The 17,899-nt window shown below is 52.5% G+C and overlaps 2 protein-coding genes across 6 annotated transcripts in view; one reads left to right on the top strand and one right to left on the bottom strand.

Moving 5' to 3' along the window:
- The first annotated feature begins 835 nt into the window (after positions 1-835).
- On the top strand, positions 836-9,364 carry CNP (2'',3''-cyclic nucleotide 3'' phosphodiesterase). The gene is made up of 4 exons (XM_004041695.5): positions 836-1,060; positions 2,242-2,914; positions 6,086-6,225; positions 7,658-9,364. Exons 1-4 carry the CDS (start codon positions 1,058-1,060, stop codon positions 8,105-8,107), a joined length of 1,266 nt encoding a protein of 421 aa, XP_004041743.2. The 5' UTR covers positions 836-1,057; the 3' UTR covers positions 8,108-9,364.
- Positions 9,365-10,628: 1,264 nt separating this feature from the next.
- Positions 10,629-17,899, bottom strand: part of DNAJC7 (DnaJ heat shock protein family (Hsp40) member C7) — a 41,692-nt gene continuing 34,421 nt past the window's right edge. For 3 of the 5 annotated variants that reach the window (XM_055388115.2, XM_055388120.2, XM_055388121.2), the window contains exons 10-13: positions 17,728-17,801; positions 16,425-16,571; positions 16,025-16,177; positions 10,629-11,512 (exon numbers count right to left, since the gene is read on the bottom strand). In XM_055388115.2, the coding sequence (XP_055244090.1) occupies positions 11,355-11,512; positions 16,025-16,177; positions 16,425-16,571; positions 17,728-17,801 (532 nt within the window). In that variant the 3' untranslated portion in view covers positions 10,629-11,354. The remainder of the gene's footprint in view (positions 11,513-16,024; positions 16,178-16,424; positions 16,572-17,727; positions 17,802-17,899) is intronic. The other 2 variants (XM_055388118.1, XM_055388117.2) reach the window with 1 other exon arrangement.

Genomic DNA, 17,899 nt, shown 5'->3' with positions numbered 1-17,899 from the left:
TGCTTCCCACACACCGGTGACTGACCGAGTCCCTCCAGTGCGCAGGACAGCGGGGAGGCTTTATGGATGGAACAATGGTGGGGCGGCCCCAGCTGTCACAGGTAGGAGAATGCCGCAAGCCAGAACCAAGCGAATGCTGGGAGTGAGGCCAAAGATAGGGGAGTGGCCTGGGAGTCGGGAGGGCAGACAGACTCCGCCTCTGACACCTCTGGGTGGCATAATCAGGTAAATCAGGCTCTCCAAGCTGGCTTCTCTGAACAATGGGATACCTGCCTCGGGTTGCTGCGAGGACTGAGTGCTTAGCACAGCACTTGGACAGGAAACTCAAAAATCCAACGGAGCTCTCAGTGGTTTCACAGAGGAGGTGGCAGCTGAGGATCTGGCCTCAGAGGATGTTAGGATTTCACTCCGTTACTCATCTGTCCTTTGGCCATTGCCATCCTGGTCTGTCTCCACAGCTCCTAGAAGGAAAGGTCGGGGCTGAGACTGACTTTCGGCTGGCACAGGGCCTGGACGAATGAGGCCGGTGAGGCATTTCAGATGCAGAGTTTACCGGAATGCCAGCAAATTGCATAATATTTTAATCCAATGTGGTAAAAAAAAAAGTTTTTAATTAATGCAAAAGTCCATGATGAATAAAATATCAAAAATTAAAGACAGGATCCGACTTTGCACGACCCTGCCTCACTCACTTTCTGCTAATCCACGGGACCGGGGAGGGTGACTGAGTTATCCCTCAACACGCAGAAAAAGCTAGTGGCCGCTCAGCTCGCAGGCGCAGTGGGTGGGTGCGCGTGGGGAGCGGCCGCGCGCAGGGGGCGGGACCGGGCCGAGGTTCCCGCGCGCGGCGAGAGTTTCGGGTTTTGGTTCGCAGCGCCTGCGCGCAGAGGAGACGGCCCGCCCCCAGCCCGCCCGGGTGCCCGCTCCGCCCCCGGGCTATGTAAAGCGGCCGGGCTCGGGTCGTGCCACCGCTGGACTCCCGTGTCCCTCCGCGCAGGCGGGCGGCCCCGGAGCGCTGGTGCCGGCAGAGGCGGCGACGGCGGCGCTCCTCCTCATCATGGTGAGAGGCCGGGCGGGGCCGGGCACGGGGTAGCACCAGGGCGGGAAACGAGTGTCGGGGCCCCTCGGGAGGAAGCGTCTTGCAAATGAGGACCCGGGGCTCCGGGTTCGACTTCCAGTTTTCTTGGTACTCAGGGCAGCCCTGAGGTCTGGGAGAAGCGGAGGGGTTTCGGGGTGCCGGAGAGGCCGCTGGAGAGGGAAACGGTGGTGTTTCTCAGGAGGGAACTCGGGACCGCAGAAGCTGCTGCGCCTCTGGGAGCCTGGGTGGGCCTGGGCCGGGAGCCCGGGAGCTGCTCCCGACCCCACGCAGGCCCGCGCTTGGGCAGCCGCTTCTGCGCCCCCTCCCCGGGCCCAGTCTCATCACGCGGAACCGCTGCCCCTCGCCCGGGTGCGGGCGGGAGGTGGAGCCAGTTCAGAGGAGGGGACCCTTTACGGTAAAAGCTGCCGTCCCTTGTGGCTTCTAGAAGATAGGAAAACAAGTGGCTCCGAGAGGCGCTTCTGACACACAGCATAGCGACGGGTAGAGCTGGATCCTAATTGCAGGTGCCCTGTGCTGCCCTGTTCTGGACAGGCACAAAGACCACGACTTTGTGGGGGCCGGGAGAGGGTAGAGGAGGAGGTGGCAGGCTTGGTGAAAGAGGGCCTTTGTCCAGTGCTCTCCTGCCCTGCCCCCCACCAGCCCTTCTGTGGGACCATTGTACCCGCATGCCAGACAAGAGAGTATTATCTGTTGCGGCCATTGTTGGGGGAAGGGAGGCAGTCTTGGGGTAACCCTTCTCCACTCCCCCCCCTTCTCTGTGCACTCAGCCGTGGCAGCTGTGGCTTGGCCCAGACACAGAGACCCCCACCTCGAAAGAGGACGTCCTTAGTAGGTGCCAAGCATATAAGAGTGAGGCCAGTCCCAGAACCGCAGGCTCCTGGCGCGCCCTGCATGCCTCCAGCACGTTTCCCTTTCCGAAGTGGCAGGAATGGGGAAAGCGCACGCTTAGGAGAGCTTCAGACAAGCTTCCCTCTTCCTCCTCCACGACCAGAAGCGGAAAGGTGCTCCCGGACCGAAAGGGAAAGAAGGTCCAGCACTGCCCCGCTTGGGAAGGCACCCACAACCAGTCTAGGGACTAGGGGTAAGGCCTGCGGGGAGCCCGCGAATGACCTGGGCTGACATCTCTTCCCCTCCTTACACAGAACAGAGGCTTCTCCCGAAAAAGCCACACATTCCTGCCCAAGATCTTCTTCCGCAAGATGTCATCCTCAGGGGCCAAGGACAAGCCTGAGCTGCAGTTTCCCTTCCTTCAGGATGAGGACACAGTGGCCACGCTGCTAGAGTGCAAGACGCTCTTCATCTTGCGCGGCCTGCCAGGAAGCGGCAAGTCCACGCTGGCACGGGTCATCGTGGACAAGTACCGTGATGGCACCAAGATGGTGTCGGCTGACGCTTACAAGATCACCCCCGGCGCTCGAGGAGCCTTCTCCGAGGAGTACAAGCGGCTCGATGAGGACCTGGCTGCCTACTGCCGCCGCCGGGACATCAGAATTCTTGTGCTTGATGACACCAACCACGAACGGGAACGGCTGGAGCAGCTCTTTGAAATGGCCGACCAGTACCAGTACCAGGTGGTGCTGGTGGAGCCCAAGACGGCGTGGCGGCTGGACTGTGCCCAGCTCAAGGAGAAGAACCAGTGGCAGCTGTCGGCTGATGACCTGAAGAAGCTGAAGCCTGGGCTGGAGAAGGACTTCCTGCCGCTCTACTTCGGCTGGTTCCTGACCAAGAAGAGCTCTGAGACCCTCCGCAAAGCCGGCCAGGTCTTCCTGGAAGAGCTGGGGAACCACAAGGCCTTCAAGAAGGAGCTGCGACAATGTAGGTGGCAGGGTGGGGCCTTATTCATAAGCCCACCTTGCTGGGCACAGGGTGCTGCGGGCATAGGACCATCATTGTACTCAAAGGATGGAGCACGAAGCAGCAGGAGGCAGAGAGAGGCTCACCTCAGCGGGGGCAGGGGCAAGCGGTGCGTCCCAGTGGTAGCCTTGGGGAGTTGGCAGCACATTGGGAACACGGGGGCTTCCCAGAGCGCCTTTCCTCCCACCACACCTTTCCTTCTAGCCCTCTTCTCTCCGACACCCTTTTCCCAGCCTGAGTGTAGACCACTGTCCCCTGTCTTGGAGGTGGGAAAAACAAATTACTGTAGTAACAGGAAATATGTCCTCTTCTAATGTAACCTTAGAGGGGGAATCAAGCCCAGTGTTTTCCAATGCATTTTTAGCAGCAGAATCATGTTCCAAAAAATAATAATAATAATCACATGAAATTGTAAGCTGCAAAAAAATTAAAACTAGGACTATTGTGGCTTCACTGGGGATGGTTCTCAGGCCTCGGACTACTCAATTTACTCATGGGTTTGTGGCATCTGCAGCTCCAGAGGACACAAGTCTCACACATAGGCCAAAACCCGTTTTCAGATGGAAAAACATGGACCCAGGAGGGATGTCGGATTTACGGGCTGGAACCCTGGACTCTGGCCACTCTAGCAGGGTTCTCTCTTGGCATGGGCTTTTTGCTCCAATGATAGGTTTGAGATAAAGAAGGGTCCTGGTGGCTCTCCTGGAGTGACCTGTTGGAGAAATGTCACCCACTAATCCATCTGTATGCCTTTAGGCCATTTCTGGTTGCCCCAATTTTATTTATTTATTTATTGTGACACGGAGTCTCCCTCTGTTGCCCAGGCTGGAGTGCAGTGGCGCTATCTCAGCTCAGTGCAACCTCTGCCTCCCAGATTCAAGCAATTCTCCTGCCTCAGCCTCCCGAGTAGCTAGGACTACAGGTGTGCACCACCACGTCCAGCTAATTTTTGTATTTTTAGTAGAGAAGGGGTTTCACAATGTTGGCCAGGCTGGTATTGAACTCCTGACCTCAGGTGATCCGCTTGCCTCGGCCTCCCAAAGTGCTGGGATTACAGGCATGAGCCACTGCACCCAGCCGCCCCCAATTTTAGATGATCTTCATACCTGAAATAGCCCCACTCTGGTTTGTTGACATTGTGTATATTGCACAGAAGCAGGGAATTTGTGCCTGTATGGGTTCTCAGAGAGCTTTTTTCTCAGCTCCTAAACTTGAACTCTGCAGTGAACTGTGGTGCTTGCAGTGACATTGGCCAGGAGTAAGCCCTGTACCTGTGAGCTGGTGGCTCTGCCCTGGAGTGACTACTGCTCAAAGTTGCTTTTAATATTTATTTATGAGACGGAGTCTTGCTCTGTTGCCCAGGCTGGAGTGCAGTGGTATGATCTCGGCTCACTGCAACCTCCGCCTCCTGGGTTCAAGCCAATTCTCTGCCTCAGCTTCCCAAGTAGCTGGGAATACAGGCGCCTGCCACCATGCCCGGCTAATTTTTTTTTTTTTTTTTTGTATTTTTAGTAGAGACAGGGTTCACCATCTTGACCAGGCTGGTCGGTAGCACAAAAGAAAGGAGGGGCCCTTGGCCCAAGATGGGAGGAATCAAGCTTGACAGGATGATTGCCAGATCGTGTTTTTTTTTTTTTTTTTGAGACAGGGGTCTTGCTCTGTCGCCCAGGCTGGAGTGCAGTGGGGCAATTCGGCTTACTGCAACCTCCATCTCCCGGGTTCAAGCAATTCTCCTGCCTCAGCCACCCAAGTAGCTGGGATTACAGGCACCCGCCACCATGCCTGGCTAATTTATAAATTTTTAGTAGAGACAGGGTTTCACCATGTTGGCCAGGCTGGTCTCAAACGCCCCGCCTCAGCCTCCCAAATTGCCGGGATTACAGGCGCGAGCCACTATGCCCAGCCTATTTTATTTGTAAAGGAAAACTGGAATATTTTTCTGCCCAGGATTAGAGCAGGAGAAATGTAATGGGCCAGCAAGGCTGCTCTCAGGAGAGGCCTTCCTCCCCTGTGGAGGGCGAGACATCCTCATGGGGACTCAATTCAGAACATAACAGGAAAAAGCGAGTGACTCCAAAGACAGCCACAGGTGTGGAGTCTGGAAATCAAAATCACAGATACTCCACTCCTCTTTGTGTCTTCCAGCCCCATAATGTCACCCCATTATAGTCTTAAGACCCTTCCTATACCAGAAGGCCCCCCCATAGGCTCTCATCCCCCAAACTGGCCTGCAAGGTGTGTATTAAACTGATGGTGACGTTGTGACTGCTTGTCCAGATGGGCCCCTGAGTGAAATGGGGCACTACTGATAGTTCCCTGGTGGTCCTGGGAACACTGGGGTATATGGTCACCCTAACTGTTGTGCTGGATTGATAGATAGGGTTGGTCACTTGCCCGAGGCCGATGGCTGGTACATGGCAGAGCTGAGATATTCACTGTGTTCTGGCTGTTTCCACCGTACCACGTTGTTCCCAGTCCTCTGTTTTCTTTCCACCCCACTTCCCATGACTTGCTTCCCCTTTGAGACGTGGTGCTAGTAAATCTTAGATTCCCGTGGCCTGTACTGCCTGCCTCTGTTACAAATGCCTTAGAGTTTGGAGAAGAGATGGAAAGATCTATACAATGTAAAGCCAGAGAATTTTAACTTTTTTTTTTTGGAGATGGAGTCTTGCTCTGTTGCCTAGGCTGGAGTGCAGTGGCACTATCTCGGCTCGCTGTATCCTCTGCCTCCTGGGTTCAAGCAATTCTCTACCTCAGCCTCCCAAGTAGCTGGGATTACAGGCGCCCGCCACCACGCCTGGCTAATTTCTTTCTATTTTTAGTAGAGACGGGGTTTCACCATCTTGGCCAGGCTGGTCTTGAATTCCTGACCTTGTGATCCACCCACCTCGGCCTCCCAGAGTGCTGGGATTACAGGTGTGAACCACCACACCTGGCCTGAGAATTTTAACTTTTTATTGCTCTAAAGTTGCCATTAGTTTGACCAACTAACCAATGAATGAGCTGTAGTGGGTTGCTGGAGAGGTGATGCTTAGTGTCCGAGTGTTTTGCGCTGGGCCTCGGTGGTCCTGGTGGCGGATGTTGGTATGCCCCTGCTCCCCTGCCCTGACTGCACCCTTTTTCTCCCGGCAGTCGTCCCTGGGGATGAGCCCAGGGAGAAGATGGACTTGGTCACCTACTTTGGAAAGAGACCCCCAGGCGTGCTGCATTGCACAACCAAGTTTTGTGACTACGGGAAGGCTCCAGGGGCAGAGGAGTACGCTCAACAAGATGTGAGTCTTTCCCAGGGACACATGGGGGAGGTGGGAAGTTGGGGGAGAAGGGGCTGCAGCATCTTCTGAAGATAGGTACCGGTGCCAGGCAGGGACCAAAAACCAGATGGCAGCTCAAGAAAAATGGCATCTCCTCCTCCTAGCTCCCCTGTCTCCAGGCGTAGCTGCATAGACCTCAGCCGCAGGTTCTAAGGAGCCTGCCCTGGCAGTACTGCCAGCCTGTGCATTCACCTGCCCCCAAGCACCTTCGCCTTCTGCAGATTCATGGAGAATGCTGGTCCACAGTGGGCTCCTGCTCTGGCCTCTCTGAGCCTGTTTTACCTTCCAAAGACTAGGAGTCCTTCGCCCCCAGGGAGCCTGGTGCACTGAGGTCCCCATCCCTGTCCCCAGGTCTGAGGTCTGGCCTGGCCCCAGAGTGAGGGAGTTTCATACGATAATGAAGCTTATTGGCTAATGGGTACGAGACCTTTCTGCACCACACAGCTGGCACCTTACACCCACAGCCACTGACAGTGATCCCTGAATGCCAGGCATGTCACCCAGATCCACAGTCTCCAACTTCCAAGTGTCCACCCCCAAGCCCACTCTCCCACTTCTCTGCCTAGGTTAGCACAATCGTTTGTTTGTTCACTAGAGTGTCCTCCCAAATGGAAGCTCCCCTGAGGGCGAGTTTTTAAGTTTCGTTGACTCCTGTGGTTCCAGCACCCTAGCATAGTGGAATGAATATGTAACACCTGAGCTACCATCCCTAACCATGCCTTCATTTAGCATTTATTAACTACCCATTTCATGCCAGACACTGTTGGGACAAGGGATCGTGAGCAAAAATAAAACAGCGTTTATGCTGAGATGGGATGGGCTGTCTCAAAGAATCAGATAGAAGCATACATATCATCAGATGGGAACCAAAGTGTAAGAGCAGGTTTCCATCAAGGGTGAGTCTGACCTCACCCTGTCCTCCAGGGCGCTGTCTGGGTCCCAGGGGAAGCTGAGCGGTGCCAACAGTAGCAGCTGTTGTGTGCGCGGACACCCCTGTGGGCTCTTTACCTAGTCACTCTCATAACCACATTAACTCTGAGGTAGGCTCTGGTTCTCCCTGTTTTATGGGTGATGAAGCCAAGGCACCGAGAGGTCAGCCAGCCTGCTGAGGCCGGAAGCCAGTGTGCAGGGAGCTGGGCTCCCTCAGGAAGTCCGGCTGTCCCTGTGTGGCCCTGTCTGAGCGCCTTCGCGTTTCTCACTTGAGCCTGGAGTGCCTATGGAAGGTGCGTGCCGCAGTTGTTAGTGGATGCTGGGCCTATACCGACCCCTGCTCAGCTGTGCTCACTTCTGTTAGACTTCCCCTTCTCTCCTCCAGGAGGGACCCTCCCTGGGTCAGTTGTTCCTCAAGAGCCCGCCATCTCTAGCTTGGGCCCCTCTTTCTCACTCTCCCCAGGTGTTAAAGAAATCTTACTCCAAGGCCTTCACACTGACCATCTCTGCCCTCTTTGTGACACCCAAGACGACTGGGGCCCGGGTGGAGTTAAGCGAGCAGCAACTGCAGTTGTGGCCGAGTGATGTGGACAAGCTGTCACCCACTGACAACCTGCCGCGGGGGAGCCGCGCCCACATCACCCTCGGCTGTGCAGCTGACGTAGAGGCCGTGCAGACGGGCCTTGACCTCTTAGAGATTCTGCGGCAGGAGAAGGGGGGCAGCCGAGGCGAGGAGGTGGGCGAGCTAAGCCGGGGCAAGCTCTATTCCTTGGGCAATGGGCGCTGGATGCTGACCCTGGCCAAGAACATGGAGGTCAGGGCCATCTTCACGGGGTACTACGGGAAAGGCAAACCTGTGCCCACGCAAGGCAGCCGGAAGGGGAGCGCCTTGCAGTCCTGCACCATCATATGAGTGTTCTCACCACCACTTATGCCCCTAGAAGGGAAGGGGAGAGGGAAACGTGCCCTCTGTTTGATCCTTGTTTTGTGACTTTTTTTTTTTTTTTTTTTTTTTACTCAAAGTTAACCTACCTGTAACTTTTTAAAAACTTGTAAAATAACTGACCCTCCCTTCCTGTCCGCCCTCTTCCCCTCTAATGCTCACACTCCCAACACAAGGTGGGCAGGGAGGCACCATTCAGGAACCTGGACCAAAGCTAACGAGGCTGGGCCAAGCCAGGCATGGGGCCACTGCCAGAACCCCGAGCCCTACTTCCAGGTTCTGGTTAGCTCAGCCCCAGCCCAGCCCAGCTGCTCTGCCCAGAGCTGGGTGAGTGGGGAGACACCTCAGAGCCCCGCAAAACCCACTGACCGGAGGCAAAAGGCAGTGGGGCTGGGGGTAGTTTTCCATGGTCACAGAGAACTAGTGGTGGCTCTGAGAAGGCGAGGACCTCTGGGCTTTGATTCCATCTCCTTGTCTTTTTTCTTTCTTTGTTTTTAGAGACAGGGTCCTGCTATTTCCCAAGCTGGAGTGCAGTGGTGCGATCATGGCTCACTGCAGCCTCGAACTCCTGGGCTCAAGCAATCCTCCTGAGTGATCCCATTTCTTAATCAGTGTAGCCCCAAGAAGGCTGGGGCTATTTACCAGGGTAGAAAAAGGAGCTTACCTCCCACCTTTGGGCCTAAGTCCCTGCTCCCTCCCCTTCACACCATAACTAGGTAACAGTTTGATAACTAGGGAAGAAAGCAGAACAGTTAAGCAGCCGCCACATCCCCGCTGGCTGGGGGCCTCACTCCAGGAAGGGGCTGGACTGGCCGTCCTTTCCAGTGGCCTGGCTCCGCTGTGTGGATGGGGAGATCGGGGCCAGAGGCAGAACCCTGGTGAGGAAGCTCCAGTCCTGCTCTCTACCCAGCCCATCTTGCCTCCATGGTGCCTCTGGAGGCCTGTGGGCCTCCTCTAACGGGGGCTGGTGGGCACCAAGAGCCAATGGAGTAGACCCCTGGCTGGTAAGGGCCAAGTCCCACCGGTTGCTTCTGGGAAGGGGTTTCTAACACTAGTCTGTGTGCTGTGGTTCCTGGGGTGCCGTCCACTGCCTTCTGTTCAGTAACAGGGCCTTGCTAATCGGGTTGTCACTCAACAAAAGTGCTTTGGATTTAAGTTACTATCCTGGCTTTGCCCAACCTCAGCAACCTGTTAAGACTGATAATGAAATAAATCATGTTAATCCTAGCTGTGTGCAGTCTCTCTTACCCTTCTGTGCCCAGCTCAGTGTTCCCTAGGGCTGGGTGTATTAGGACTGGCTTTGTCCCACAGCTTGGGGCCATCGGTCCTGTCTCCCCTCTGCTGGCCGGGCACAGCTGTGGTGAGGTTGGGCAGCTGAACAGTGTTGGCTTTCATGAGGAGGCAGAAAGCAGAGGCTGGCCTCAGACTCATACAGAAGGTGGGGGTTGGCTGGGTACGAGGGATGTGGAGCACAAAAGCCTCTCATCCCCCATTAACCAGGGCACCAAGCCCACAGGTGTCCCCAGCCCACTGGATCACAAAGAGTTCAGTAAGACCGGAAGCTCCTGGTATGGGTTTCTCCCAGTTCTCTAGGGAAGGCCACCTGCAGGTCACTGAAACTTCAAGCACCAGGGAAGACCTAACATTTGAGTCCCTTCCAGGCCATCAGAGGCCTAGTCAGCCACATGGGAAACTTCCAAGACCTGACTCAGGCATCATTCCACCATGGCTAAGGCACCAGCTGGGGAAGACTTGAAAGAAAGGGGCAGGAGCTCAGATGAAGAGAAATCCTAAGTTACCTTTCTAAGTCAAGGCCTGTCCCTGGCCATCTCTGAACTTCAGCTAGAGCTTCAAGTCTGTGCCTGGAGCTCCTGGGAAGGCTACTCACCTTGAACACCACGCTTGACAGGACAGCATGGTGCATGCCGCTGCATCCGTGAGCAGTGTGTCTCCTGCATGCAGAAAGGGAGCAGAGAAGGCCAGGGGCTTTTGCTAAAAATAGTGGCCAGACCAGAGCTCTGGAGCCACCTGTCCCACCTCAAATGGGTCTGGGGGTCAGGAGGCAGGGTTTTATCTCTGTCTACCATCTCCCTCGAACCCACGCTGCAACAGGAACTGTGAGAGTCTTTGTAAGTAAACTGCCCTGTCTAGGTCAGTACCCACCTGAGCTTTGGACGCACACAGCTTTTAGTACCCACCTGAGCTTTGGACACACACAGCTTCTAGTGATTTCTGGGGCCCCACTGTAAAGTGAGCATGCTTTCTGAACTCGCTTCTCTGTGACTGATGTTAGGCTGGGCCCAGAGGCACAGCCGGGGCCTGCCTAGCACTCACATGCTGGACAGGTCTGGGAGAGGCAGAGTGCCCCACCTGCCACTAGGCTGGGTGCCCACAGCCCGCATGCGGCAGCTTGCTGCACCCCAAATCCAGGTCGGGCTCAGCTCTGGCTCACAGACTGGAGACAAAGCAGATGCCAGAGCAAAGGGCCAGGAAGGGTCAAAACATTTTATTCTCTTTTTTTTTCTTTTTTAATAAAGTTAAACAGTAAAACAAAAATTCACAAGCTGCCTCCCTGTCCACCCCCGCCTCCCTCCCCTGCCCTCGGTCTTCGGCATTGGTTCCCTTTGCTCCACCCCACTCACAGAGACACAGGGCATCCAACTGAGAAAATGAAACTGCTCTAAGTACACGGAGACGTGATGAAGGGAGGAGGTGAACTGTTTCCACATTCAAGATTAAACTGAGTGAATCTGCATTTTCTGGGTTCTGGGTGGTTGCCCTTCATTAGCCAAATTGAAAAAAGAAATTCCCTGGACCAGATGCTGAAAGAGAAAAGAGGGGTTGGTAGTTGGCTATGGATTTTCTAGGGAAGATCACTTTGCTCTGATTATGGAAAAGTCTTCAAGGGCTGCTTCAAACTCAAACACAGAGAGAAACTCTATGGGTATCAAACAGCTCAGGCTGTTTTTGGGTGCAAGAGGGAGCACGTGACTATATTATACATGGGTAGCTTCTGACCTCAGCATTATCTATATAGTACCTTTGCTCTTGCAGAGAAGCCTTGGTACTAGGCAGTTAGAGATGCCTCCCTGACCCTGCAGAGATGCAGTGGCTAAAGGTCCCAAGGCAAGGGGTGCCTGGGAACCTTCCTGTCTTCATCTTTAGCAACAGCCGAGTGGATAGATGCCCTGCTAGATGAGAATTCAGCTGCCCCCGCTCATGGGCCCCTCTGACTCCCAAAGAGCTGCCTAAGAGGCAATGAGTGTGTTGGCTTGTGATCTGGGAACTCCCAAGAACAGCAGGCCCACCTACCTTCAAAGCTGAAGCCGCCAGGACCGCCAAAGAATGCCTTGAAGATATTGTTTGGATCAAAATCTGTAGAGCAGGGCAAGTAACATGGAAGGGAAGAAAAGGTGAAAAATTAGAAATGTTTGAAGAGAACTGATGACACTGAGAACAGATCTCCAAAGCTTTCCTGGAGAGTCTCACTCCCCTCCTTTCCCAACACTTCAGACTGCAAGTGAGCAAACCTGCCCCATCCCGTGCAAAACATGCTACCTGATCCCACTCCTAGGACATGTTCCCTTCTCCTTCCAACTGCTGCCCCAAAGGAAGCTTTCTCTGCTTCAGCTTGCTTCGTTGGGCTGTTTTCTCAACAAATGGAATGCCATTTGCACTTACGCAAGACTTTCCCCATACTCTGTCTCCCTATAATGCTGGAGCGGCTACTAAAAAGGATAAAATGTATCACTTAAATGTTACCAAAAATAAATATAAGAGCAAGATCTAGGATTTACTGTATTTGATTCCATGTCTTTTACTCCATAGACTCTAGGCTAGAAAAAAAGCTATGGTTTGTTAGCTGGGCGTGGTGGCTCACACCTATAATCCCAGTGCTTTGGGAGTCTAAGGTGGGAGGATCACTTGAGCCCAGGAGTTCAAGGCTGCAGTAAGCTATGATCACAACACTGCACCCCAGCCTGGGTGACAGCAAGACCCTGTCTCAATAACAACAACAAACCAACAAAAACACCTACTAGGTGCAAAGTACTAGGTACTTTGCATACATTACATTACTTAATCCTAGTAATGATTTGTCAGGGTAAGTATCATTCCCAATTAATACTCAACAAAACATATGTAGGTGGTTCAAGTAACTTGCCCACGATCACATGGCAGCGAAAGCAGCAGAACTGGAAAATCCAACTCCTGCCTGACTGGCTCTGTGCACTTTTGCAAGGCCACAGCATGTCTGGTGGCCCCATTCCTGACTGACTTCCCAAGCTTCACAGAAGGACTGACCCCCACCAGGTGATCCCACAGCCACCTCGTGCCCAGAGTGAGTTTCTCTGCTTGCATCTGTGCGTCTTCCTGGGCTCCTGGCTTAGTGAATGACCCTGAGTCAGCTATGCCTGTCACTCTCCCCAACACATCTGAATAGCAACCAACTCCTGCTGAGTCTTCCACTAACTAACTCCCTGACTGTGCCCTCCAATCCTTTCCTACCTTTTGTGTCTTCCTTCCATCTCCATCCTCCTTACTCCCTCCAACCCCAACCTCCTCACCCCTATCACAAATATATTTCCAGAGCCAAAATCTGGTCCACAGTGCCCCTACTTAAAACTTCACAGCCGGCCATGGTGGCTCAGGCCTGTAATCCCAGCACTTTGGGAGGCCAAGGTGGGTGGATCACGAGGTCAGGAGATCGAGATCATCCTGGCTAACAAAGTGAAACCCCGTCTCTACTAAAAAAAAAAAAAAAAAAATTAGCCGGGCATGGTGGCAGGTGCCTGTAGTCCCAGCTACTTGGGAGGCTAAGGCAGGAGAATGGCGTGAACCCGGGAGGCAGAGCTTGCAGTGAGCAGAGATCGCGCCACTGCACTCCAACCTGGGCGACAGAGTGAGACTCCATCTCAAAACAAAACAAAACCTCTTCACTAGTTTTTTACTGCTTATAGATCTTCTTAACTGCTAGGCAGAGGAACATGTTTATTATGGTGAACCTAGGTTTATTAAACACAAATACCCCCACACTGAACTGGAGAGGACTCAGCATTATCTATATAGTACCATCATTCTTATTTTAAATTCCGGCTGGGTGCGGTGGCTCACGCCTGTCATCCCAACACTTTGGGAGGCCAAGATGGGCGGATCACACGAAGTCAGGAGTTTGAGACCAGCCTGGCCAACGTGGTGAAACCCCGTCTCTACTAAAAATATAAAAATTAGCCGGGTGTGGCTGCAGGTGCCTGTAATCCCAGCTACTCAGGAGGCTGAGGCAGGAGAATTTCTTGAACCTGGTAGGTGGAGGTTGCTGTGAGCTGAGACTGCGCCACTGCACACCAGCCTGGGTGACAGAGTAAGACCGTGTCTCAAAAACATAACAAAAAAAAAAAAATTAAGTAAATAAATAAGTTGCAATGGAAGGCCAGGCACAGTGGCTCACGCTTGTAATCCCAGCATTTTGGGAGGCCAAGGCCAGTAGATCACTTGCGGTCAGGAGTTCAAGACCAGCCCGGCCAACATGGTGAAACCCTGTCGCTACTAAAAATATAAAAATTAGCTAGGCATGGGGGTGGGTGCCTGTAATCCCAGCTGCTCAGGAGGCTGAGGCAGGAGAATTGCTTGAACCCTGGAGGCAGAGGTTGCAGTGAGCCAAGATGGCACCACTGCACCCAGACTGGGCTCAGTCTTAAAAAAAAAAAAAAAAAAAAAAGGCCGGGCGCGGTGGCTCACGCCTGTTATCCCAGCCCTTTGGGAGGCCGAGGTGGGCGGATCACAAAGTCAGGAGTTCCAGATCAGCCTGGCCAATATGGTAAAACCCCGTCTCTACTTAAAATACAAAAATTAGCTGGGCGTGGTGGCGCACACCTGTAGTCCCAGCTACTCGGGAGGCTGAGGCAGAAGAATCACTTGAACCCTGGAGGCGGAGGTTGCAGTGAGTCGAGATGGTGCCACTGCACTCCAGCCTGGGTGACACAGCAAGACTCCGTCTCAAAAAACAAAACAAAACAAAAAACAAAATCCCAACAGATTTTCTTAGTGGAAGAGATGGTAGGTCTGTGCACCATTCACAGGTCAGGTCCTCTTTTTTTTTTTTTTTTTTTTTGAGACGAGTCTTGCTCTGTCGCCAGGCCGGAGTGCGGTGGCGTGATCTCGGCTCATTGCAACCTCCGCCTCCCGAGTTCAAGCGATTCTCCTGCCTCAGCCTCCCAAGTAGCTGGGACTACAGGCGTGCGCCACCATGCCTAGCTAATTTTTGTATTTTTCATAGAGACGGGGTTTCACCATGTTGGGCAGGATGGTCTCAATCTCTTGACCTTGTGGTCCGCCCACCTTGTTCTCCCAAAGTGATGGGATTATAGGCGTGAGCCACCATGCCCAGCAAATTTTTTGGCAGACAACTTAGAGTGAAGACTGACTGAATTAATTAATTAATTTTTGAGATGGAGTCTCACTCTGTAACCCAAGCTGGAGTACAGTGGCGCAATCTCAGCTCACTGCAACCTCTGCCTCCTGGGCTCAAGAGCTTTTGGTGCCTCAGTCTCCTGAGTAGCTTGGACCACAGGCATGCGCCACCATGCTCAGCTAATTTTTTTGTATTTTAGTAGAGAGTACAATTTTTTTGGTATTTTGTATGTTGCCCAGGGTGGTCTTGAACTCCTGAGCTCAGGTGATCTGCCCGCCTTGGCTTCCCAAAGTGCTGGGATTACAGGCGTAAGCCACCGCGCCCAGCTCACAGGTCAGGGCCTCTTATCTCTGACAGCCCACAGTGAGCAACAATATTGACAATAGGTGTGCTTTATATCATGCTAAATCTTTTTGGGAAATTAAAATCTGTGAGTGTTTACAGGAATGTATGACATACATAAATGTCAGCATACACTTTGCAGTGGGTAAAAAAGAACTTCCAGATAATAGGAAAATGCTCATATTCCTTACCACATACAGCCCTTATGGCCTCTGAGCTCTGATCCAGCTACTTGCCGACCTTCCACCACCACCTACCTCTAGCACCCTATCCCTTTATCTTCCCTAGACCAAGCCCCCTGCAGATCCCCAAAGAGGCCATGCTTTGCTTTTTTCGGGGGGAGGGATGGAGTCTCACTCTGTTGCCCAGGCTGGAGTGCAGTGGCGCCATCTTGGCTCACTGCAACCTCCACCTCCCAGGTTCAAGTAGCTGGGATTACAGGTGTGCACCACCACACCTGGCTAATTTTTCTTTTTTCTTTCTTCTTTTTTTTTTTAATTGAGACAAAGTCTTGCTCTGTCGCCCAGGATGGAGTACAGTGGCACAATCTCGGCTCACTGCAACCTCCGCCTCCTGGGTGCAAGCGATTCTCATGCCTCGGCCTCCCGAGTAGCTGGGATTACAGGCGCCCACCACCACACCCGGCTAATTTCTGTATTTTAGTAGAGACGAGGTTTCACCATGTTGGCCAGGCTGGTCTCAAACTCCTGACCTGGTGATCAACCTGCTTTGACCTCACAAAGTGGTGAGATTACAGGCATGAGCCACTGCGCCCAGCCTAATTTTTGTATTTTTAGTAGAGACAGGGTTTCACCATGTTGGCCAGGCTGGCCTCAAACTCCTGACCTCAAGTGATCTGCTTGCCTCGGCCTCCCAAAGTGCTGGGATTACAGGCATGACCCATGGGGCCATGCTTTTCTGCACTTCCAAGCCTTCCCTTGCTAGTGCTCGCCTCCTCAGAGCTCACTGCACACTGTGAACCTGCCACATTTGACTGCATTTGTTTGACTCCATGTCTATTACTGTTTGGACCAGGGATCAGATTTGGCCCAGACTCTCCCTCTGGAGCATCTTTGGAAAAAATTCTAACATTCTACAGCTGTCAAATTCATCCCAGGCTGCCCCAGCCAACTCACCACCCATATTCATGCCCTCCTCATCTAGGTCCTGTCCACTGTCATAGCGAGTCTTTTTCTTGGGATCAGAGAGGATAGTAAAGGCCTCTCCAACTTCCTTGAACTTCTTCTCCTCCTCCTTCTGAACCTCAGCACTGGCTCCACTATGCCGATCTAAAGTGGGGAGTAAAAGAACAACTCAGTGGAAATCAAAGTTTCAAGAAAACAAAGTTTAAGAGAAAAACTACTTTATGTCTAATTTTGGAATTTGGCACTTCCCAAAATTTGGGGGGTCCACAAGTCTGCAACACCTTATTCTCAGCTGAAGGACCTCTCCAAGGGGTCCCCTCTGGACTGAGTGTGGCAGTTGGCCTGCCCTGCGGGTTCTTCCCACTGAGCACACTCCCCGCACCTACTCTACCTGGATGGTGCATCAAGGCCCGTTTCCGATAAGCTTTCTTGATCTCGTCCTCAGAGGCATTCTTGTCCACTCCTAGAATCTTGTAGTAATCTTTCCTCTTACTCTTCTTCAGTTCCAGCTGCGCATTTTTTAGGAGCTGTTTGTGTTCTACAGGAAGACATCTGGCATCAGTGGACAAATCTGACTCTGGTTTTTTCCTCACCAGGTCTCAGCCCAGCTGCCTGGGAGTTAGAGGCCTTGTTAACCATGCCGGGGACTTTTACGGTGCTTTCTTCTGGAGATTAGAAAAAAAATCTACTCGGCCAGGCACGGTGACTCATGCCTGTAATCGCAGCACTTTTGGAGGCCTGCATCAATGAGAGATGCAGGTAAATGAGACAGAAAAGGGAACTCTAAACACAGGTTTGCTTCTATTTCGGTAGCACGAAAGAAAGGAGGGGCCCTTGGCCCAAGATGGGAGGAATCAAGCTTGACAGAATGGATCACCCGAGGTCAGGAGTTCGGGACTAGCCTGTCCAACATGGTGAAACCCCATCCCTACTAAAAATACAAAAAATTAGCCAGGCATGGTACCATGTGCCTGTAATCCCAGTTATTCGGGAGGCTGAGGCAGGAGAATTGTTTGAACCTGGGAGGTAAAGGTTGTAGTGAGCTATGATCATGCCATTGCACTCCAGCCTGGGTGACAGAGCAGGACTCCATCTTAAAAAAAAAAAAAGAAAAAGAAAATCTACCCAGACTTAGGTTCCTCACTTTAGCCTCACCACACAAAAAATGAAATGAAAACGACAGGGAGGATCTGGAACCAGAAAATAGGTGCCTCATGCCCCAACCCAAGATCTCTGTTCACTTTTTTTTTCTTTTTTTTGTTTTTGTTTTTGAGATGAAGTCTCGCTCCGTCGCCCAGGCTGGAGTATAGTCGCCCAATCTTAGCTCACTGCAACCTCCGCCTCCCGGGTTCAAGGAATTCTCGTGCCCCAGCCTCCTGAGTGGCTGGGATTACAGGCGTATACCACCATACCCACTATTTTTTGTATTTTCAGTAGAGATGGGGTTTCACCATGTTGGCCAGGCTGGTCTCCAACTCCTGATCTCAGGTGATCTGCCTGCCTCAGCCTCCCAGAGTGCTGGGGATTACAGGCATGAGCCACCACGCCCAGCCTTTGTTCACTTCTTTCTGGCTGGTGATCAAATAAGTTCTAGGTACATCCCTGATCCCTGAATCAAACTACCTTGTGTACAGATTTATGGCCTACAAAGAAGTCCACACAGTTCCCTAAAAAACAAATGCTTTTAAACTTACCTTTTGTTTTCTCTGTCTGATATACTTTTTCATAGTCTCGTACTGCTTCTTCATACTGTTCTGTGTCCATGTAACTGAGAAAGAAATACAAGGCAATACAGCACTAAGACATAAATAGCAGTGGTTCTCAGGATCACTCTAGGGCAAGAGGCATGGCTCAAGCAAGAGACAC

The sequence above is a fragment of the Gorilla gorilla genome, chromosome 4 (genome assembly GCF_029281585.2).
Source record: "Gorilla gorilla gorilla isolate KB3781 chromosome 4, NHGRI_mGorGor1-v2.1_pri, whole genome shotgun sequence".
Classification (NCBI taxonomy): domain Eukaryota; kingdom Metazoa; phylum Chordata; class Mammalia; order Primates; family Hominidae; genus Gorilla; species Gorilla gorilla.
The sequence above is the reverse complement of the archived record's forward strand: the minus strand, read 5'-3'. Positions and strand labels throughout refer to the sequence as shown.

Bases quoted from the DNA above. Each gene is read 5' to 3' on its own strand.
- CNP (XM_004041695.5), top strand. The intron at 2,915-6,085 runs GTAGGTGGCAGG...TTCTCCCGGCAG, and splicing joins CAAGAAGGAGCTGCGACAAT to TCGTCCCTGGGGATGAGCCC. The intron at 6,226-7,657 runs GTGAGTCTTTCC...CACTCTCCCCAG, and splicing joins AGGAGTACGCTCAACAAGAT to GTGTTAAAGAAATCTTACTC.